The following is a 24,789-nucleotide window of genomic DNA, read 5'->3' on the forward strand; positions in this document are numbered from 1 at the left end:
ATAAGGATGAGCAAGGAGGCATGCAAGACTGTGGCACTTCAGCAACTTAGCTCCACCTCCTTGACAAATGGCGGAGAAATAAAAAGAAAATGTTATAACATTGCCAACCAGCATCAGCTTTTTAGTCCTAACAGCTATCAAATGCTTTCAGCAGTTATTAGCAGCAAATAGACCGGACCCAGATCCCCTTTACAAAGCTTTGGTTTGTAGCAATTCCTCTGTATGGCTCAATGTATATAGGGTGACTGTAGCTAGTATAGTTTATAGGAAAACTTTGGCACGGTGTATAGCAGCATTTCCCAATCTGTGGCTCTCCAGCTGTTGCAAAATTTCAACTCCCATAAGTCCCTAACAGGACAATTTTGTTAGCAGCTGAAGAGCCACAGGTTGGGGAACACTCTTTTATAGTAACTGTTCTTGCTTATAGGGGAACTCTAGCACATTATACGGTTTATAGAAGGAAGAACTAGAACTGTCTAACAATAAACTGTCTATCCTGCCCATTGTATCCAATCCCAGCTCAGCTTTCATTTCTCAAACTGTGGACAGGAGTGGCGTTGTTTTTGTAAGAAAGAGCCCGTGTTTTTCTAATCCTGGAATCCCCTTTATAGAGCTGAGTTATGACTAGTAACTATGGGCAACAAAGACACATTTGGTACCTATGTATGGACACTCCTGATGGCGCTGTTATAGCGTGAACTATGGCTGGCGGTATTTAGGAAGCTCTGGCTTCTGTATGTAGGCAAGATGAGCCATAACACACATTTTCGTGCAAACAAACAGCTTTGTGAAATCGCCCTCAGACACCCGCTCCAGCTGACAGCATTATCCTGGTTGCTATGGACTACAATTCAGACACTTCCTGTTATTGGACGGTGGCCGACTGGGAACTGTGGCGCATGCGCCCTCGGCCGCCCAGCGCTCGCCTTCGTCCCGTTAGTCTGCTCCTGGACCGGCGGGTCTTATCGGAGGAGCGCAGACTCTCCCGCCTGGAGACATCCCTGGTAAGATCCCTCTCGTCTTCTACTTTGAACCATTCAATGCTGGCATTGCGCTACGAACCATTTCCTTGGCTGATTCCCGGGATGGTTGTCATGGCAACTGATGAGAGATGCCGGCTGGTGATGGAGGAAGGGTTCCCTTCCCCCCCCCCAGTCACCTTTATAACTAAACATATAATCCCACTGCTTCCTATAGTCAGGAAACCTTGGACAGATACTAACATATGCAGGGCTCGTGGTAGACATGGGCCCAGATTTATCAAACTGTGTGAAAGAAAAAAATGGAGAGATTTTCCTACATCAACCAATCACAGATCAGCTAATGAGCTCTGGTAAAGTGAAAGCTGAGCTGTGATTGGCTGCTGTGGTAAAATCTCTCCATTTCTTTTCTCTCACACAGTTTGATAAATCTGAGCTATGGACTTTATCTATGGAGATGGCAACATATCCCTCACAAAGCAAAGCATGGATGTGCTACTAGGATGAAAAATGAGTGGCGTGCCCGCCCCCAAAAAATAGGTGCAGACATTCTGCATGTTTGAAGAACTGACAGGTGCTAGGACCGCTTGGAAATGCATTTCCTTGTGGGCTCTGCTGAAAGAATAGACTTGACAATTTTTTCTGCTGATGCCGAAATCTAAATTTCCGTGCCATAAACATTTGGCCTAAATATTCTTCCATGTGAACAGTGCAGCAGAATTACGTTGAAATCAAAAGGATGCTGCTGCTGCGGAATGTCTGTGCAGAATATTCATGTGGAATTCCGCATAGACATTCTGCCATGTGAACCCTTAGGCTATGTTCACACCTCTGAATGTCCGCAAGGAAAATCTCCGGCATAACATGCTTGTGCTAAGACCCCACGGGAATGTACATGGACAGGTTAATTCTGTCTGCAAACACCTAAATCAGAATTTCTGTGCTAGAAAGTCTGGCACGAAAATTCGGCAATGTGCACAGCACAGCAGAATTCACTTGAAATTAACAGGACCTGCTGCAGCGGAATCTCCCTGCAGATTTTCAATGCTGAATACCACATGGAAATTCTGACATGAAAATGGCCTTACAGGTGGTGCCCTATTTTACTAAACATGTCAGACTAGCACCTGAGGGTCCAAGCATTAGGCCCTATTGGTGCCCCCATGCTTCAGGACGCTAAGGGGAGAAATCCTCTGTACTTTGGCACTGTTATTACATTTGACTTCCTTTGACTATAAAACCTCTTTTGAATTGGAAAACACGGGGGGGGGGGGGTAGGGGGGTACAGTATGGTATTATAGATCTTAGTTTTTTTTAGGATTTCCTTTAAAGCAGTATTTTCCAAACAGCGTGCCTCTAGCTGTTGCAAAAGTACAACTCCCAGGCTGTCCAGGCATGCTGGGAGTTGAAGTTTTGTAACAGCTGGAGGCATCCATCAAAAAAAGTATGACAGTGTGCCCTCAGTGCCCCGTTTCCGCCACAACGTAATCCGGGAGAAAAATTCTGCTCAAAAATTCCGCCCATATCTGCTCGTAAATGTATTGCCATCTATGGAGACGGTGCATTTCAGAGGGGTCTCAGCACCAGCATATTCTGCCAGCACCACTATTTGCAGAATGTCTGTACGTGTTTTTGGGTGGACATTCCGCAAAATTTCTACAGTATGAACATAGCCATAAAGGGGAAGTCTAACAGTGAAAACGTATCCCCTATCCACAGGGTAGGGGATATGTTTTAAAATGCCTGGGTCCGACCACTGGGACCCCCAGCGATCTCCTGTACGGGGTCCCGGCTTTCAGCTCGTCTTAACCCCTGCCCGAAGAGGGGGCCACGACGCCTCCTTTATATATCTATATTGGAGAACTGCTATCTTTGGCTCTTCCATAGAGATATATGGAGCGGGTATAGCGGCCCCCACTTCAGACAGGGGTTGTGAAGCGCCGCTACCTGGGAGAGCCGGGGCCCTGTACGGGAGATCACAGGGGAGCCTGTGGAAAGGGGATACACTTTTCACTATTAGACGTCTCCTTTAACCCCTTCCCTCTTTGGCGATTTTTAATTTTTGCACTTTTGTTTTTTCCTCCTCGCCTTCTAAAAATCATAACACTTTCAATTTTCCACCACGAAATCCATATGAGGTCTTTTTCTTTGCGTGAACAATTTTACTTTGTAATACCATTAATAATTTCACTACAAAATCTACAGAGAAACCAGAACAAAATTATTTTTGCAGCTTCCGTTTCTACACAGTGCAGTTTTAGGTAAAAATTGCTCCTTATATTTATTTTGTAGGTCCATACGGTTGCAAAGGTTACCCAATTTATATAGGTTTGATTTTATTTTAGTACTAAAAAAAATAACTGCATGCACCAAAATTAATACGTTAAAAAATATCCTATTCTGACCCCTATAAATTTTGAATTTTTTTTCGTATAAGTGGCGGTATGGGGACAAATTTTTTGTGCCGTGATCTGAAGTTTTTATCTGTACCATTTTTGTTTTGATCGGACTTTTTGATCACTTTTTATAAAGAAAAATTTTATGGTATAAAAAGTGACCAAAACACGCTATTTTGGACTTTGAAATTTTTTACGAGTACGCCATTTGCTGTGTGGTTTAATTAAGATATATTTTTATAGTTTGAACATTTACGCATGCAGCGATACCACATTGTAGAAATAAAAATAAATGTTTTTTTTTTTTTTTATGGGAAAAGGGGGGTGATTAATACTTTTATTAGGGAAGGGGTTAAATCACATTTATTAACACTTAACTTTTTTTTCTTTTTGCAATATTATAGCCCCCATAGGGATTTCCTACATTGATCACTGCCATGCAATCACATCACATTGCATTGATCAGTGTTATCGCCACTCGAATGCTGCCTGGATCTCCGGCACGGAGCAGTCATTCGGTGATGAGACAGCGAGGAGGCAGATAGGGATCATCCTTGCTTCCTGCAAGCTCTTTGGGTACGCCGTGATTTCACTGTGTCGGTCCCGAACAGCACCACTGAGCTAACCGGCAATGTTTACTTTTAATTTAAATCCGGCGATTGAGTTTGATCGCCGTGTCTAAACTTAATATCTTCACCATCCCTGAGGGCACAAACGTCCCCCGGGGATGGTGAAGATAACGATTTTAGCATATATAACGCATTGCCAATTGTTATATATGCTAAAATCTACTGATTGGTTCCCTTTAAGCTACAAAAGAAACCATTGTATCTTTACAAGTGTACAGGTTTTGGGCTAATGACCTTTTATTTTGTTTTGTTTTTTTAATTCGTTTTATTGAACAGGAAATAAAGATAACAAAACAGAAAACCAAAACATATGGCTCCGCACAAGCCATGCTTACACACGACAAAATTCCCACGCAGGGGAGACATTGATGTACCGGGATAAAAGCATAGTACAGCGGTCAGGTGCAGTGTAAATAAGACGTAGGAGTGCTCCGTGACATAATAAAACCAATGTATCGTATATATCAGATGGAAATAACTATGGGCACTATCCGCAAGCCACTGCCACTGTGAAAACAAAGAGAAATGGGGGGGGGGGGGGGGGGTGGACGGGAGGAGTAAGGAAAACGAAAGAATCAGTTAGCGCAGAACTAAACAAAACAAAAAGAAGGGGTAAACAGGGAGGGCCAAAGGGAGGAAGGGGAAAGCACTAAAAAGGAAAAATAGAACGAAGAGGGGAAGGAAGAGAGGGGGGGATCAAAGGGAGGGTCCCCAGGTAGACAACAATTAACAATTGTCTCAGGGTGGAGTGCGAGGCAGCAATGCGTCCCTAGATGTATAGTAGTCGTGGGCTGTAAACAGAGTATCAGTAGAAGCGCACCACACACCCCACACCTTATCAAACTTTGCTTCGCATTTCCTATGTTTATATACCAAGCGTTCAAATGGTAATACATTGTTTATCAATCTCTTCCACATAGACACATTAGGAGGTCTAGGATCCATCCACCTTAAAGCTATGGCCTTACGGGCCAGGAACAGTGATTCTCTTAGCAAAACTCTAGTGAAATAAGGCCAACTGTCTTCATCAATAATACCAAACAGACAAAACAGGGGTATACGAGGGACAGTTCTACCTAATAAAGAGGAGAGAAAGGATGTGACCTCCTTCCAAAAATAGCACACATATGGGCAAGACCAAATAAGGTGCCAAAAATCTGCCCTGGGAGAGCTACACCTGTGGCACTGGTCACTCTGAGTCCTACCCATTCGATGCAGTCTAATCGGTGTGAGATAGCAACTATGAATAATGTAGAGTTGGGTAATCTTATTATTCGCAGCGGGGGACACCAGTGTGTGAGACTATTGAACCTCCCTCCACTGTTCCTCAGTCAAACCAGGGATATGGGATCTCCAGTATGCTTCCGCAGGGAGAGGTGTCCGAGCATGCTTAATTTCAATAATATGAGCGTAAAGAACAGAAACTAACCCCCAGGACCTTGAGACCTGATAACTCCTATCAGTGGGTAATCAGACATTTTAGTGGTGGATGGGGGGAATTGAGTCAATAAGGCATGGCGCAACTGCAGGTATTTATAAAAAGCCGTTCTAGGTAGGTCGAATTTTCCTTGTAGCTGGGTAAAGGAAGAAAGAATATTATCCGAGTACAGGTGAGACAATTCTCTAATGCCATGGGATTTCCAAAAGGTCGGGTCTAAGTCAGCCGTCAAGTGCGTCAGATATGGGGCATCCCAAAGCGGAAGGTCAGTCGCTACGTCCGTAAAGTCATGAAGCTTCTTGACCGTTGTCCACACCTGCGAGGCCAGGCGATGTAAAGGTAAGAGTCTACCGCTCCCAGAGGAAGGCCTGTCCAACCAGGCCCTTAAATGGGTCTGATGAGCATAATGGGCAAGGTGGTGTTCCGAGTTGGGTAGTGGCTCCGCCCTGACCCATGAGCGAAGTAGCCTCAATTGTCCAGCCAAGTAGTACGCCTGGAAGTCCGGGAGGGCATAACCCGCCCGGGCCTTCATGCGCTGCAAGGTTACCAACTTCAATTTAGACCGGGAATTGCCCCAGATAAAAGAAGGTAAAAGCGAGTGGAGGGACTTAAAGAAGGACATGGGCACGGGAGTAGCAGCATGCTCCAGAATGTAGAGACATTTAGGCAAAATGATCATTTTGATCAAGTTTATCCGGCCCGGGACAGACAGAGGCAAAGTACCCCAGATCTTAAATTTGTCTTTAATCAAGGAGAGGAGTGGGAGGGCGTTTCATGCAAAGTCATTAGACATATCTCTATGGACCAGGATACCCAGATACTTAAACTGTTCGACCACCTGGAGGCCCGCAAAAACAGCGGGCCACCCAGAAGGCCGAAGAGGAAGTAAAAAGGACTTGGACCAGTTAATAACAAGACCAGAGTACACACCAAATCTATCTATCGTAGATATGACTAGAGGGAGTGAGGACCGCGGGTTACTCAAGAACAAGACCATGTCATCAGCGTATAAACCGATTCGGTCCTCCCTACCACTATACACTATACCGGAAACATCCCGGTCCTGTCTAATTTGGATAGCCAAGGGCTCCGCCGCAATAGCATACAACAGAGGCGAGAGCGGGCACCCTTGTCTGGTACCCCTCCCAAGACTAAAAAGGGTAGAGCAAATCCCATTAACACATACTTGTGCCCTGGGATTCGTGTAAAGAATACGTTTCCAGCGAATGAACTTAGCTCCAAAGCCAAACTTCTGTAGTACCGCCAGGAGATAAGGCCATTCAACTGAATCAAAGGCCTTGGCCGCGTCAAGCGAGGCCAAAGCCCAGTCCTGTTCCAATGCGGACCCCAATTGCACCGCCGTCTGGACCCTCCTTATATTATCAGTAGTGGATCTGCCCGGCATAAAGCCGGACTGATCTTCATGAATAATGATCCGTATACATTTATTCAGGCGCAATGCTAATATCTTTGTGAGTATTTTGTAGTCGATATTCAGCAACGATATTGGTCTGTACGACCCACAATCCAAGGGGTCCTTATCGGGCTTAAGGAGAACCACTATGGTAGCCTCACATAGAGAAGCCGGTAAGGACCCAGACACAAATGCGTTGCTATACATAGACTGCAAACTGCTGGCCACCTGAGGAAGATACTTAATATAGACCTCCAAAGGAAGCCCATCAGGACCCGCGGCCTTGCCCCCAGTCATCCCAGTCACAGCCTCCTCGATGTCGTCAGTTGTAATGTCCCTGTCCAAGTCCTCCCTATCCACGTCCGAAAGTCTGGGAAATGTAATCCTCGCCAGGTAGTCCAACAGGTCAGAAGTCGAGTACGTCACTCTAGATCTATATAGGTCAATGTAAAAGTCAGCAAATCTATCAGCAATACTGGTAGAGTCCAGTAGAACCGTCCCAGCAGAGGATGAAATGCGGAGAATAGGGGGAGCGGCATTATCCTGTCTCACCAGTTGGGCTAAGAGCTTGCTGGACTGGTTGCCATGCTTGAAGAAGAATTGTTTAGAGAAAAACAACTTACGGTTCATTTTCTCATTTAGATGTTGTAAATATGTCCTACCCATGGCAAGCCAAGCTTCCCTATGAGCGTCTGTAGGATCCTCCGTGTACCTGGCCTCCAATCCAGCACACCGCTCCGCCAGTTCCTCCTCTCTGACTGAGGTTTCCCTCTTCAGATAAGAGATGGATGATCTAAGACAACCTCTCAAGTATGCTTTTAGAGTTTCCCACAGTATACCAGGGTCCGTCTCACAGTCCTGTGTCCCCAGAAATACCTGCAGTTGGTCAGGGATCCTGTCCACCGGATCTAAAAGCTGCAGCCAAAAGGGATGCACCTTCCATCTTCTATGAACAGAAACAGAAGGGACATTAATTGAAAGTAACAGGGGTGAATGGTCAGAAATAGCTCTGGTATGGTAATAAATCTCGGACACCACCCCCGCCAAAGCGGAGGATCCAAAAGCGTGATCTATACGGGATAGAGAGTTATGCCCTAAGTTATAACAGGAATATACTCTTGCACTTGGGTGTCTAACCCTAAATAAATCAATCCAACCCACTTCGAGCATGAGAGCCGCGAAGGGACTGGGGCCCCCGGAAGGGTTACCCAGACCCCCCACATGTCGGTCTATAGACATATTTGGAATCATATTGAAGTCCCCCATACACAGACATTTAACACCCGGGTACGCTGCTGCAAAAGATATTGCTATGTGGAACACCTCTAACGTAGCTGGCGGGGGATTATAAATACCAATCAGGATTAAGGGGTCATTATTCACATAGGCGTGAACCAATATAAAACGACCTAAGGGGTCGACCTTGACAGTAACGGGCTCCCATCTAAGGGATCTATGTATCAACAGGGAGACACCCCGTGAGAAGGACGTGTGGCAGGAGTGAGCTCGCCACTGCACCCACGGCCTCCCCAGGAGGTGACACCGGGATGGGACGAGATGTTTCTCTTGTAGACACACTATCTGTGGTTGAAATTTCCGTATATGAGAAAAGACTAGTACCCTCTTTTTAGGGGACCCCAATCCCCTAACATTCCAGGACATCACTCTATAAGCAGCCATCATTAAAGAAAACAAAAAAGAGCATTAAACAGAAAGTCAAAAACCCCCCCACCTCCCCTCCCTCCCCGAGGCCCCCCCCACCCCCCCCCCCAGAAGCAACACATACCATACATTCCCCAGCAAAAAATCATAAGTGCGGGCCAAAACCATTAACCAATTGAAAACCCAAAAATTGAGATACCGTAGCATCCCACGAAAACACATAGTCAAAAACCCAAGTCCAGTACTCAACCAGCTATAACAAGCTCACCATAGTCTGTAGATGTAATATAGGTGACTTCTATATACGGGGGTGAACCCGGGATGTTATCAATAAAGCGGAGTCCCCCTCCCACCACCGGGAATGGCTTCAACTACCACCCATCAGGGCCAGGGTGCTGTATGACGGGGAGCAAACATGAAAAAAGGGATCAGGACTAGCAGGATCACTCATGCCACCATGCGGGGGGAAGCTCCTCTCCTTCTGCGCAGCCATTCCAACACCTCCGCTGGATCAGTGAAGAAAACCGCTCGATCTCCATCTTGTACCCGCAGGCGGGCAGGATATGCCATTGAGTAAGAAATTTGCAATTCTCGAAGACGTGCCTTCACAGTAGCAAAGGTTGCCCTCTTTTTCTGTAAATCAGCAGAAAAGTCTGGGAAAAAGGATACTTTCACATTATCATAGGTGATGTCCCCTAATTGTCGAGCCTGTCGCAGTAATAAATCACGGTCGTTACAGTTCAGGATACGGGCCAAGAACGGCCTAGGAGGGGCCCCAGGTGGTGGAGCCCGGGCCGGGACCCTATGGGCCCTCTCAACTGTAAACGCCACGGAGAATGGGGCATTGGGGAACAACTCACGGAACCACCGCTCAGCAAACATGGCCGGCGCCTGACCTTCAGCCCGCTCAGGTAGTCCAATGATGCGAACATTATTCCTTCGCAGTCTGTTCTCCAGATCATCCTGCTTCTGTTTGCACATGGACAGCTGCGTTTCCAACGTGGAGATAGTATTCGGCATCGGGGATACCGTATCCTCCAGAGTAGAGACGCGGTCCTCGACCTGCACCAACCGGCCTCGTACATTCTGCAGGTCCTGAGGCAGCAGGCCCATGTCCACCTTCACCTCCTCCAGCTTCCCTGTGAGCGTCGTCTGGCAGGACGAGATCGCTTGGAGTAGTTGTTCTGTCACCTGCTTCAAGGTAAGATCCGAGCCGGGGTCTTCGGGGCTTCCGGACTCAGGAGAATCGTCCTCCACATCCTCCGGGGCCGTGCAGGCCGCGCTGCGGGCGCCATCTTGGACAGGGCCCCGTGCAAACTCCTGCAGCTTTTCCACTGCAGATTTATCTTTGTTCCGGTTCTGGTCAGCCTTATTAGTGCGCCCCATGGTTCCGGTACGTCCAGGTGGTGTCTCGGGAGTCAGGATACTAAACAGGAGAAAGATATCCCAGGTTCGGTGCGGGAGCTACCGCTACATGCGACCGCTCAGACCGCTGCACAAGCCATGCCCCCTTTTATTTTGTTTACATGATATAATTTCTTGTTGAACCAATTCAAGGCAGGGACCCTCTTCCCAGGGATCAGTGGAAATAGTTAAAGAGTACCTGTCATCAACAAAAACTTTTAATATGTTGTTCATAATCATTAATGAAGAGATATTGTAATATATCTTCATTAAAAAATATTAATATTTATACCAGTTTTTTCATTTTATACTTTTGGCCACTAGGGGTCACTCTTCTATGCCTGGTCTGCAAGCAGCATCCTATGCTTTTCATAGTAAGTGTACAGCTTTTAGGACTAATGCTGAAGGGCTCTGGTCCGTCCACCGGAAGTTCAGTACTCTCAGCTCACTGTGAGCTACAAGTCTGCACATGCCTCTCATATAACAGCCAGTCACCTCCCCCTCCCCCCTGCTCTGTGTTCTCCCTGCCCCTCACCACACGTTATCTTATACATTGTATTATCTCACTGCACTCCCTGCTCTGTGCCCCCCCCCCCCCCTGACATTGATCTTAATCACTGCCTCTGTAATTGCTCCCTCAGCCCCTGGTTCTCAGCATTGACATTTTAGTGCAGAGAGACAAAGGAGAGAGAGAAACAGGCTACCGTCCCGGTAGCCCAGGCAACCGGCTGTTGGCTGCCTGGGCATGCTGGAAGTTGTAGTTTTGCAACAGCTGGAGGTGCCCTGGTTGGGAAACACTGCTGCAGAGGGAGAGCAGCATACAGGAAGACTGGCAGAAGCAGAGCCCCAGCCAGGCTTCATGTGACATCATGCCTGTCGGGACCCGCCTCCTTCCACCCCTCAGAAAGACAGTGCTCCTGAGCTAATGAAGAGGGATAAAAAAAGGTATTTCTACAGTGTTTTAAACCTCAATAAACACAGGGATAGGCATAGTTAGAGAAAGGGACAGATGGGAAGGGGGATCAGGGAAATTTTAGATGATGACAGGTACTCTTTAACCTGTTCAGGACCCATGACGTATGCATACGCCATCACACCCTGGGTCTTAAGGACCCATGACGTATGCATACGTCATGTCTTTTCCTGGTCTCCGCCGCTCACCCGGCGGAGATCGGAAGTGGATCCCTGCTGAAATCCTTCAGCAGGGATCCAGGGCAAACGCCGAGGGGGGCCATGTATGCCCCCCATGTCGGCGATCGCCGCAAATCGCAAGGGAAATCGCCCTTGCGATCTGCGGCGATACCGGGCTGATCGGGTCTCTGGGACCCGACCGCCCGGTAATTTCGCATGATCCCGGCTGTCACAGACAGCCAGGACCATGCTAAAGCATAGGAGCGAGGTGGCAAGCCTGCCACCTCCTCCTATACCCTGCGATCTGTCGGTTAGTTAACCGACCAATCGCAGGAGGGGGGGCGGTTACTTCCTCCCGTCCTGCCCGGCCCCTTGAAGTCCGGAGAGGACGGGAGGAAGACCGGAGGATGCGGCGGGGGACGGGGGAGTGCTGGGGACCGGCCCCGGTACTTACCTCGTCCCTGAAGACCCGGATCCCGGCGGGGAAGATGGCGGCGGCGGCGACAGGTGAGTAGATCTTCAGCCGCGGTCGGGCCCTTTACAGCAATGCACGTCGCCGTAAAGCGACATGCATTGCTGTATTGGGACCCTATATACTACAACTCCCAGCATGCCCAGACAGCCCTTGGCGTCTGGGCATGCTGGGAGTTGCAGTTTTGCAACATCTGGAGGACTACAGTTTGGAGACCACTGTGCCCTTCCAGATGTTGCAAAACTACACATCCTCAGCATGCCCTTACTGTCCAGGCATGCTGGGAGTTGTAGTTCTGTAACATCTGGCCCTTCAGATGTTGCAGAACTACAACTCCCAGCATGCCTGGACAGTTTTGGCATACTGGGAGTTGTAGTTTTGCAACATCTGGAAGGGCACAGATTGGGAACCACTGTATTAGTGGTCTGCAAACTGTAGTCCTCCAGATGTTGCAAACTACAACTCCAAGCATGCTGGGAGTTGTAGTTCGGCAACATCTGGCTCTAAAGATGTTGCCGAACTACTACTCCCAGCATGCCTGAGAATGTTTGGGAGTTGTGGTTTTGCAACAACAGGAGGCACACTGGTTGGGAAACATTGTCTGTTTCCTAACTCAGTGTTTCCCAACCCGTGTGCCTCCAGCTGTTGCAAAACTATAACTACCAGCATGCACTGATAGACTGTGCATGCTGGAAGTTGTAGTTTTGCAACAGCTGGAGGTCCCCCCCTGTGAATGTACAGGGTACTTTCACATGGGCAGGGGGCTTACAGTGAGTATCAGGCTGCAAGTTTGCGATGCAGCAAATTTTGCGCGGCAGCTCAAACTCGCAGCGGGAAAATCGCTGTAACCCCCCCTGCCCGTGTGACTGTACCCTAAAAACACTACACTACACTAACACAAAATAAAATAAAAAGTAAAAAACACTACATATACACATACCCCTACACAGCCCCCCTCCCCTCCCCAATAAAAATGAAAAACGTCTGGTACGCCACTGTTTTCAAAATGGAGCCTCCAGCTGTTGCAAAACAACAACTCCCAGTATTGCTGGACAGCCGTTGACTGTCCAGGCATGCTGGGAGTTTTGCAACAGCTGGAGGCACCCTGTTTGGGAATCACTGGCGTAGAATACCCCTAAGTCCACCCCAATGCAAATCCCTAATTCAGGCCTCAAATGCACATGGCGCTCTCACTTCGGAGCCCTGTCGTATTTCAAGGCAACAGTTTAGGGTCACATATGGGGTATCGCCGTACTCGGGAAAAATTGCCTTACAAATTTTGGGGGGCTTTTTCTCCTTTCACCCCTTATGAAAAGGTGAAATTGGGGTCTACACCAGCATGTTAGTGTAAAAAAAAAATTTTTTTTACACTAACATGCTGGTGTTGCCCTATACTTTTCATTTTGACAAGAGGTAAAAGGGAAAAAAGCCCCCCACAATTTGTAATGCAATTTCTCCCGACTACGGAGATACCCCATATGTGGGCGCAAAGTGCTCTGGGGGCGCACAACAAGGCTCAGAAGGGAGAGTGCACCATGTACATTTGAGGTGATTTGCACAGGGGTGGCTGATTGTTACAGCGGTTTTGACAAACGCAAAAAAAAAAAAACCCCATATGTGACCCCATTTCGGAAACTACACCCCTCACGGAATGTAATGAGAGGTGCAGTGAGAATTTACACCCCACTGGTGTCTGACAGATCTTTGGAACAGTGGGCTGCGCAAATTAAAAATTTTGTACAGCCCACTGTTCCAAAGATCTGACAGACACCAGTGGGGGGTAAATGCTCATTGTACCCCTTGTTACGTTCCTCAAGGGGTCTAGTTTCCAAAATGGTATGCCATGTGGGGGTTATTTTGCTGTCCTGGCACCATTTAGGCTTCCTAAATGCGACATGCCCCCGAGCAAAATTTGCTCTCAAAAAGCCAAATATGACTCCTTCTCTTCTGAGCATTGTAGTTCGCCCATAGTGCACTTCATGTCAACTTATGGGGTACCTCCATACTCAGAAGAGATGGGGTTACAAATTTTGGGGGCTATTTTCTGCTATTAACCCTTGCAAAAATGTGAAATTTGGGGGGAAGCACACATTTTATTGAAATTTTTTAAATTTTTTTTTACATATGCAAAAGTCGTGAAAGACCTGTGGGGTATTAAGGCTCACTTTATTCCTTGTTACGTTCCTCAAGGGGTCTAGTTTCCAAAATGGTATGCCATGTGGGTATTTTTTGCTGTTCTGGCACCATAGGGGCTTCCTATATGGGACATGCCCCCCAAAAACCATTTCAGAAAAACGTACGCTCCAAAATCCCCTTGTCGCTCCTTCCCTTCTGAGCCCTCTACTGCGCCCGCCGAACACTTTACATAGACATATGAGGTATGTGCTTAGTCGAGAGAAATTGGGCTACAAATAGAAGTATACATTTTCTCCTTTTACCCCTTGTAAAAATTCAAAAATTGGGTCTACAAGAACATGCGAGTGTAAAAAATGGAAATTGTGAATTTTCTCCTTCACTTTGCTGCTATTCCTGTGAAACACCTAAAGGGTTAAAATGCTGACTGAATGTCATTTTGAATATTTTGGGGGGTGCAGTTTTTATAATGGGGTCATTTGTGGGGTATTTCTAAGATGAAGACCCTTCAAATCCACTTCAAACCTGAACTGGTCCCTGAAAAATTGTGATTTTGGAAATTTTGGGAAAAATTGGAAAATTGCTGCTGAACTTTGAAGCCCTCTGGTGTCTTCCAAAAGTAAAAACTCGTCAATTTTATGATGCAAACATAAAGTAGACATATTGTATATGTGAATAAAATAAAATAATATTTGAAATATCCATTTTTATTACAAGCAGAGAGCTTCAAAGTTAGAAAAATGCAAAATTTTCAAATTTTTCATCAAATTTTGGGATTTTTCACCAAGAAAGGATGCAAGTTACCAAAAATTTTTACCACTAAGTTAAAGTAGAATATGTCATGAAAAAACAATCTCGGAATCAGAATGATAACTTAAAGCATTCCAGAGTTATTAATGTTTAAAGTGACAGTGGTCAGATGTGCAAAAAATGGCCGGGTCCTAAGGTGTAAAATGGCTGGGTCCTTAAGGGGTTAAGGTCAGAACCTTCTGCTATACAGGAAACTATATGGAAACTGTGGGGAATTTGACCTTCCTGCAACTTCCCCACTGGTTAACTTCTCTAGCTTGTATAGGAAACCATTCAGAAGATTGTTATAAAACCGCTTACGTTGAAACCCCTTTTGAAAAATCGCCCAAAAATGCATTCTTTGTGGTCTTCTTTTACTAGGCATAATGTATGGAGTTTACCTTTTTTAAAGAAAATGGGCCCTATGCGTAATGTATGGTGGACTTGTTTCAGTGGTGGAGGTTTCACTGACACAATTTCATAATATTTTAACATTTCTCTACAGGCTTTTTTTGAGCCACATTCCTGGCTTGTTTGGCATACTATCAATGTATAGAATAAAATATGAACGTTAATCTAATAAATAATCTTTTTTTGGGTCTGCAGCACTTTGCGGTCAATACAATAATATCAATTCAAGGACAAGCAAAGAATCAAGGAATGCCAAGAAAAATATAAATTGTCATATCCTTTGTAACGAGATTTGGATTATTTTGAACTTTGGAAATATAGATATAAAAGGTATGTATTTTAAACAATCTCATTTTGTACAGTTTGTACAACATCTATCTCTAGTTTTTTTTTTATGTTCCGAATGCTGACCAGTGGAGTACCCCTTTAATGTTATGGCTGATTGAGAGATATAAATATATATACATGTATTTAAAAACGTAAGGAGCCATAGCCTGTCTGGCTGTAGTTCAAATTTCTTACATTTTTTCTTGCTGCGTGTGTAGCCAGCTGTGTCTACTTGCACCCAACTAGTGCATTAGATATTATAGTGTTAATAAAGGGGTCCCATGAGCATACATCTTGTGTGTATATATAGATAGCAGTTTTCTTCCAGAACATGGCCAGGTCATAATTAAAGAACAGACAGAGAAATATTGGCAGAAAATGGCAAGAATTACAGTGTAAATCTAAATTACATTTCCTGTCTGTAGATGTGCCAAATAATAATAGAAACTCCAGCTCACCAATGCATGTATACTCCCATAGTGCACAAATCTCTGCGCAAGTGATGCACTGGGATATCCAAACAAAGAAAAATAAGGTGATCCAGCATAAGGTGATCCTGACAGGTAAGATTTACATGGCTGAGGATACTGCATATATTACCTTTTTAATATATCTTAACCCCTTTAAGGACATGTGCCGTAAATGTATGGTGCTGCATATAGTTACTTTGTGCACAGCGCTGCACATTTACAGAGTGGCTGTGATGCGAGTGCAGGAGCTGGGGTTGCTTCATTCACAGTGGGTCCCGGCGGCTGTCAGCCGCTGCGGACCCGCCGGTAATGGTGGACATCAGCGATCGTGCTGTTGTCGGCCATTAACCCCTCAGATGCTGTGATCAATACAGATCACGGCAGTGCAGCACTTAAAATGGCTGATCTGATCCCAGTGGCAATGCCACGGCCGATCAGATCAGCCAAGATGGGGGCCGGAGGTCCCCTCACCTGCCTCTGTCCGTCTCTCTGCAATGCTCTGCCTTCCAGCAGACCAGAGCAGAAGATAGCCAATAATACTGATCAGTGCTATGCCCTATGCACAGCACTGAACAGTGTTAGCAACCTAATGATTGCTATAAATAGTCCCCAATGGGGACTAAAAAAGTGTAAAAATAAATGTAAAAAAAAGTTTAACCCCTTAAGGACACAGCCCATTTTGACCTTAAGGACAATTATATTTTTGCATTTTCATTTTTTCCTCCTCGTCTTATAAGGCTACTTTCACACTATAAAGTTGCTCCGTTTTAAAGACCTGTTATAATGTCCCGTTAAGGAAAACCCTTAAAAACGGCCGTTACAAAATCCCATTCAGGTCTATGGGATTTTGTGATTAGCTGTTATCACCCGTTATAGCTCGTTATGGATAACGGACGTTATTTGTGACGGGAGAAAAGTTATTGCATGTAACGTTTTTTTCTCCCCTCACAAATAACATCCGTTAGGAATAACTGGCTATAACTGGTGATAATGGCTAATCACAAAATCCCATAGACCTGAATGGGATTTTGTAACTGAAGTTTTTAAGGGTTTTCCTAAGGGTTCTTTAAAACAGAGCAACTTTATAGTGTGAAGGCAGCCTAAAATCCATAACTTATTTATATTTCCATTCACAGACCCATATGAGGGCTTGTTTTTTGATTTACCAGTTGCACTTTGTAATGACATCACTAATTTTACCCTAAAATGTCTGGTAAACGCCCAAAATTTATTTTTTGTGAAAGGAAATTTTAACGAAAATCATAATTTAGCTAATTTGGGGGGGGGGGGGGGGGAGGGGGTTCGTTTTCACGCTGTACACTTTACGGTAAAAATTACATTTTCTTTTCTGGGTGAATATGAATAAAATGATACCCATGGTTACTTCTGTTAAAAAATCTCAAACTTTTTTTTTTTTTATTATAAAATCAGCACGCTTAAAATTACCCTTTGACCACCTAACTTACTTATTTTTCCGTATTCAGGGATGTGTGGGTGCAAATTTTTTGTGCCATTATCTTTAGTTTTAGTACCATGTTTGCTTATATGGGACTTTTTGATCACTTTTTATAAAAAAAATTGCAGTTTGTGGAAAAAAAAAAGCTGATTTATTTTTTTATTTTTATTTACATTTACGCCGTTCCCTTTGGGGATCATTAACATTATATTTTTATAGATTGGACATTTACGCACGCGACGATACCAAATATGTTTTGTTTGTTGTTTTTTTTACGCTTTTGTGTATTAATATGGGGAAAAGGGGTGATTTCAAACATTATTGGGGAAGGGGCGTTTTCAAATTTTTTTATTTTTATTTATTTTTACATTTATTTTACACTTTTATAGTCCTCATAGGGGACTATTTATAACAATCAATAGATTGCTAATACTGTTCAGTGCTATGCCTAGGGCAGAGCACTGATCAGTATTATCAGCAATCTTCTGCTCTGGTCTGCTGGAAGGCAGATCAGTGCAGAAGACCCTGGGAGACGGATGGAGGCAGGTGAAGGGACCTCCATCCGCCATCATGGCTGATCTGATTAGATCAGCCATTTTAAGTGCCGCACTGCCGCAGATGGCATGATCTGTATTGATCATGGCATCTGAGGGGTTAATGGCAGACAAAAGCGCGATCGCTGATGTCTGCCATTACCGGCGGGTCTGTGGCTGATGACTGCCGCCGGGAATGAAGCAAGCACATATCCTTAAGGGGTTAAAAAAAAAGTGTAAGAGCTCCTCCCCCAATAAAGTAATAATGTTTTAAATCACCCCTTTCCCCCATATTAATACAAAAAATTTAAAAAATAAATAAAAATAAAAAGACAAATAATAAACATATTTGGAATTGTTGCATGTGTAAATGTCCGAACTATAAATATAATGTTAGTGATCCCCCTACGGCAAACAGCGTAAACGTAAAAAAAAAGAGACATCAAACTGCAAATAAAATGTAATAAAAAGCAATCAAAAAGTCACATATACACAAACATGGTACTAAAACAGACTACAGATCATGGCGCAAAAAATTAGCCCACAAACATCCCTGAATACGGAAAAATACGAAAGTTAGCGGTGGTCAAAATAGGGCAATTATAAATGTACTGATTTTGTAAAAAAAATAAGTTTGAGATTTTTTAAAAGCAGTACAATAATAGAAAGTATGTTACCATGGGTATCATTTTAATCGAATTGACCCATAGAATAATGAAAACATGTAATTTTTACCGTAAAGTGTACAGTGTGAACAAATTTGCACAATTATGTTTTTTGTTAACATTTCCTTAATTATAAGCAATTTAAGAATGAGGTAGTCCAGCAGTACCTTTTAAAATGTTGAAACTTTATTCTTTTCTTTAACCCCTTAAGGACTCAGCCCATTTTGGCCTTTTACGTTTTCATTTTTTCCTCCTCGCCTTCTAAAAATCATAACTCTTTTATATTTTCATCCACAGACTAGTATGAGGGCTTGTTTTTTGCGCGACCAGTTGTCCTTTGTAATGACATCACTCATATCATAAAATGTATGGCGCAACCAAAAAACACTATTTTTGTGGGGAAATTAAAACGAAAAACGCAATTTTGCTAATTTTGGAAGGTTTTGTTTTCACGCCGTACAATTTATGGTAAAAATGACGTGTGTTCTTTATTCTGAGGGTCAATACGATCAAAATTATACCCATTATTATATACTTTTATATTATTGTTGCGCTTAAAAAAAATCACAAACTTTTTAACCAAATTAGTACGTTTATAATCCCTTTATTTTGATGACCTCTAACTTTTTTATTTTTCCGTATAAGTGGCGGTATGGGGGCTCATTTTTTGTGCCATGATCTGTACTTTTTTTTTATACCACATTTGCATATAAAAAACTTTTAATACATTTTTTATAATTTTTTTTTTTAATAAAATGTATTAAAAAAGTAGGAATTTTGGACTTTTTTTAATTTTTTTTCGTTCACGCCGTTCACCGTACGGGATCATTAACATTTTATTTCAATAGTTCGGACATTTACGCACGCGGCGATACCAAATATGTCTATAAAAAATGTTTTTTATGCTTTTTGGGGGTAAAATAGGAAAAAACGGACGTTTTACTTTTTTATTGGGGGAGGGGATTTTTCACTTTTTTTTACTTTTACTTTTTTTTACATTTTTTTTTACACTTGAATAGTCCCCATAGGGGACTATTCATAGCAATACCATGATTGCTAAGCAGCGCTGCGGGCGATCCGATCGTTCATTTAAATCGCGAACTGCCGCAGATGCCGGGATCTGTATTGATCCCTGCACCTGAGGGGTTAATGGCGGACGCCCGCGAGATCGCGGGCGTCGGCCATTGCCGGCGGGTCCCTGGCTGCGATCAGGAATGACACGGGCATCGCTCCGATGCCCGCGGTTATGCTTAGGACGTAAATGTACGTCCTGGTGCGTTAAGTACCACCTCACCAGGACGTACATTTACGTCCTGCGTCCTTAAGGGGTTAAAATCCAGAGCACACTCCAAAGACCATCACCATGCCGGCAGGCAACTCACATGGATGCGTTTCGAATGCATGCGCGTTCTTGATCACCGTTTGAAACGCGTCCATGTGAGTTGCCTGCCGGCATGGTGATGGTTAGAGATGAGCGAACTTACAGTAAATTCGATTCGTCACGAACTTCTCGGCTCGGCAGTTGATGGCTTTTCCTGCATAAATTAGTTCAGCTTTACGGTGCTCCGGTGGGCTGGAAAAGGTGGATACAGTCCTAGGAGACTCTTTCCTAGGAATGTATCCACCTTTTCCAGCCCCACCGGAGCACCTAAAGGCTGAACTAATTTACGCAGGAAAAGTCAGCAACCGCCGAGCCGAGAAGTTCGTGACGAATCAAATTTACTGTAAGTTCGCTCATCTCTAGTGATGGGGTTTGGAGTGTGCTCTGGATTTTAAAGAAAATAATACAGTTTCAACATTTTAAAGGTACTGCTGGACTACCTTGTTCTTCAATTGCTTATACGTATGAAGCCAGGCCAGGCTTCAAGTCCATGCAGATCGTGGAGGAGGTGAGCTGAGAACTTTTTCTTTGATTTCATGTATGAACATTTCCTTAAAGTAAAAAAATTTTTTGGGGGGGTTTACCATACATTTTAGGATAAAATGAGTGATGTCATTACAAAGTACAACTGGTCACACAAAACACAAGCCCTCCTATGGGTCTGTGAATGGAAATATAAAAGAGTTATGGATTTTAGAAGGCGAGGAGGAAAAAAAGAAAACGCAAAAATAAAATTGTCCTTAACCCCTTAAGGACTCAGCCCATTTTCATCTTAAGGACGCAGCCAATTTTTATTTTTGCGTTTTTGTTTTTTCCTCCTCGCCTTCTAAAATTCTTAACTCTTTTTTATATTTCCATTCCCAGACTCATATGAGGGCTTGTTTTTTGCGTGACCAGTTGTACTTTGTAATGACATCACTCATTTTACCCTAAAATATTTTTTTTTTTTGTGTAAGGAAATTTAAACAAAAATCATGATTTAGCAAATTTGGGGGGTTTCTTTTTCGCCCTGTACACTTTACAGTAAAAAATAAATGTTTTCTTTATTCTCTGGGTCAATACGATTAAATGGTTACCGGCGAAGGACGAGCCGGCTCGTCCTGAGACGGCAAGCGGTGTATGCTCCCGACTTGAGCCTGCGTCATACCGCGCGGCCCCCAGCTTATTCCTGTAGCTGGGGGCTGGCTTTAATACCAAACATGCGGCGATTTCCGCGGCCGGCTATTTAACCTTTAGATAGCCGCTGTTAAAGATGACAGCGGCGTCTAAAGGGACATTTAAACGCTCCCTGGTGGTCCAGTGGGGTGGATCGCCCCCCCGCAGTGCGATCGCAGGGGAGCGATCCACTTCTTAGGTAGCCGGAGGGCTTACCTCTCCTTCACTGTCGGCTCCTGCGCTCTCAATGATAAAAAAAAAAAAAAAGTCCAATCAATACAAAGATGGTACCGCTAAAAACTTCAGATGACGGCACCAAAAATTAGCCCTCATATTGCCCTGTACACGTAAAAATAAAAAAGTTATAGGGGTCAGAAGATGACAATTTTAAACTTATTAATTTTCGTGCATGTAGTTATGATTTTTTTCCAGAAGTAATACAAAATCAAACCTATATAAGTAGGGTATCATTTTAATCATATGGACCTACAGAATAAAGAGAAGGTTTTATTTTTACCGAAAAATGTACTGCGTAGAAACGGAAGCCCCCCAAACTTACAAAATGTGTTTTTTTTTTTCTTCTTCAATTTTGTCGTATAGGGGACTAATTTATAGCAATCATCAGATTACTAATACTGTTCAGTAGTATCGGCAATCTTCTGCTCTGGTCTGCTGGAAGGCAGATCAGTGCAGAAGATTCCGGGAGACGGACGGAGGCAGGTGAGGGGACCTCCGTTCGCCATCTTGGCTGATCTGATCCCCGTGGCAGTGCCGCGGGCGATCAGATCAGCCATTATAAGTGCTGCACTGCCGCAGATGCCCTGATCTGTATTGATCACGGCACCTGAGGGGTTAATGGCAGACATCAGCGCAATCGCTGATGTCCACCATTACCGGCGGGTCCGCGGCTGCTGACAGCCGCCGGGACCCATCAGGAATGAAGCGAGCGCAACTCTTGCGCTTGTATCACAGCTGCGCCGTAAATGTACGGCGATGTCCTCTAAGAGGTGCTATGCAGTGCTGTACATTTACGGCACATGTCTTTAAGGGGTTAAAGGGGTACTCCGGTGGAAAACATTATTTTTATTTATTTTTTTAATCAACTGGTGCCAGAAAGTTAAACAGATTTGTAAATGACTTATTTTTAAAAATCTTTATCTTTCCAGTGCTTTTTAGCAGCAGTATGTTAGAGGAAATTCTTTTCTTTTTGAATTTCTTTTTTGTCTTGTCCACAGTGCTCTCTGCTGACACCTCTGTCCGTTTCAGGAACTGTCCAGAGCAGCATAGGTATGCAATGGGGATTTTCTCCTGCTCTGGACAGTTCCTGATACGCTCATCAGGTGTCAGCAGAGAGCACTGTGGACAAGACAAAAAAGAAATTCAAAAAGAAAAGAATTTTCTCTGTAGCATACAGCTGCTAAAAACTACTGGAAGGGTAAAGATTTTTTTACAGAAGTCATTTACAAATCTGTTAAACTTTCTGGCACCAGTTGATAAAAAAAGTTTTCCCCCAGAGTACCTCTTTATGGTCAAAATGGGCTGTGTCCTTAAGGGGTTAATAAAGGAAGAATTATCTTACGGACAAAATCGTACTGGATTACCTTATTTTTCTTAGTTTGAAACCTATTAATATGGGTACCCCTTGCTAGTGCCAGGTTGGAACCCTTTTTCTCTTTACACTTTGTAGCATAAAGACACCATTTTCTGTAAACCCTAGAGATGGTTGTGCATGGAGATCCCAGTATATCATCAGTTTCTGAAAGTCAGACCAGCTCTTGTAACAGGTATCAGACGTTCTATAAATCCATATATCGTATGCTTTCCTTGGATATATATGCAGAAACAAAGGGGATATCAGTAGAGGTCTCAGCATCCAGACAACAATGACAACAGTCTAAACAATATGTCAGAATTTGTAAAAAGGTTAGATATAAAGTGTCCCTGTAATTAATAAATAAACTTTTTACATGTCACAGAGATCCGGCAAATGTTTTAACCGGTAGGGTTCTCAGTGTGAGACTCCTTCAATCAGTAGAACAAACAGAAACCTATATTGGGACCACCCATAGCACTTGCACTTGCACTCTGCACCTTCTGATTGGTGGGGCCTCAGCCCTGAAACCCTGACCGATCAAAACTTTTGACATGTCTCTGTGACAGCCAAAGTTTTTTTTTTTTTTTTTTTTTTATAATGACATGGACACTTTTAGTGACTATCACATAAAACAAAGTTACTATATGGTGTATTTATTGTTGCTATAGTACGATTTCTTGACCTGTTTAAAAGCTTGTGTTTCTGAACTTATTAGGTAACTCCATAGGGACTAGTAGTATATCAAATCACAGCCTTCAGTTTATTTTCTTTAAAATATCTTTCCTTTTCTGTCTTCCAGGTCATTGCTAGCTATAATAAATATTTAGCAGAGCTTATTGTGGCTCCTGATCACATTGCATTACACAAGCAAACTGTTTTATTTATTTGCTTCTGACCACAATCTGCTATTTGATAAGGTTTTTAATTATTCATGAAGGTTACTTGGTAACAGCAGACGGACAGAACTGAATGCAGTGTTTAGTGGTTTAATGTAAGCTGAAAGTGATGCCCTGGGGAGGAAGATATAATTCACTCTCTGATTCCTTGCAGCTCTTCCATGTACAACAGCGGGCAGCTATGGGCAGGAGAAGACCGATCAATGGTCAGCCGCATGCAGAAGAAGTTTTGGGAAACAAAACAAGTGTTAATCAAGGTTACAGGGAAGAAAGAGGATGAACATGTGGTTGCATCAGATGCAAAGCTGGATGCTAAGCTTGAGGTAGAAAATAGTTATTGTAACATTATATACTTAATCTATTAATAGGACCACAATGCTTACCAAACTCGCTAAGCTCAAGACATGTGAAAAGCATGAACTCTTTAATGTTAAAGGCTACGTGAATCTTTTAATTTTTGCTTTGTACTTATGTTTTTCTCTATATAGGTTTTTATTTAAAAAAATTGTAGTTTCACTTATACAGGCTGTTTGTTTAGTCATAGTGTGTATCAGCTGTTTGAAACTCCATCAGAGAAGCAGCCCTTATCTGCTCTACCCGAATTGATTGTTTAAGCTTATTTATGACCAGAGGAAAACATAACTTTTGGTCTGGTCATAAATCATCTTACAATTGTTGATAAAGACCTATGGAGAAAATGCCCATACCAGAAAAGCCCTTTTACATAGGCTGATTATCGGACAAATGAACGTTTCTAGGAATGCCCACACAAAATCTGCAGATTATAAACTGTGGATTCGATGCTAGTGTTTTAATCAATAGAAATAATCAATAGAAATCAAATCCTCAGCATAAAACCTGCAGGATGAAATCCAAAATAGATTTTATACATGTTAACCTATCCTTAAGAGAGTAACAAGAAGAGACCTCCTCTGCTCAATGAGGACATCACAAAGGCATATCACCAGACACATACACACAATTAAGAAAGTGTTGTATAATAAAAATTATACAAAAAAAGTCCTCGAAGGTACGTAGAAATAGTAGTAGTGGTAAGAGGAAAGTAGCATATCCAATAGTGATTAAGAGTGCTTATAACAATTTATTATAGGTATATGCATAAATTAGTAGAGATCTAGCGCAGTGCCTTTGCGCAGACTCAACAGTAACAGTAGTAAAAGAAATATATAGATTAAATAAAAAAATTTGGCGGGACACAGAACCTTGGGTGGTAACCAAAAAGTCGTCTCCTCCCTGCAGGATATACCCGCCTTCAGGCCACTGAGCAATTCAGTTTTCTCTATCGGCTCCACTGGGGGACACAGACCGTGGGTGTATGCTGCTGTCTCTAGGAGGTGTGACAGTATGGTAATAAAAAAAATCGGCTCCTCCCAGCAGGATATACCCGCCTTCAGGCCCTGAGCTAATCAGTTTAAGCTTAGTGTCTGAAGGA

At 43.5% G+C, this 24,789-nt stretch overlaps 1 protein-coding gene across 4 annotated transcripts in view; it reads left to right on the plus strand.

Annotated features, from left to right (window-relative positions):
* Positions 1-653: 653 nt before the first annotated feature.
* ICA1L (islet cell autoantigen 1 like) overlaps positions 654-24,789 on the plus strand; it is a 118,532-nt gene continuing 94,396 nt past the window's right edge. The window contains exons 1-3 of one of the 4 annotated variants that reach the window (XM_056536189.1): positions 870-1,004; positions 15,055-15,189; positions 23,491-23,659. In XM_056536189.1, coding sequence (XP_056392164.1) covers positions 23,498-23,659 — 162 coding nt within the window. In that variant the 5' untranslated portion in view covers positions 870-1,004; positions 15,055-15,189; positions 23,491-23,497. Of the gene's footprint in view, positions 1,005-15,054; positions 15,190-23,490; positions 23,660-24,789 lie in introns of all 4 variants that reach the window. The other 3 variants (XM_056536192.1, XM_056536190.1, XM_056536188.1) reach the window with 3 other exon arrangements.

The sequence above is a fragment of the Hyla sarda genome, chromosome 8, assembly GCF_029499605.1.
Source record: "Hyla sarda isolate aHylSar1 chromosome 8, aHylSar1.hap1, whole genome shotgun sequence".
Classification (NCBI taxonomy): domain Eukaryota; kingdom Metazoa; phylum Chordata; class Amphibia; order Anura; family Hylidae; genus Hyla; species Hyla sarda.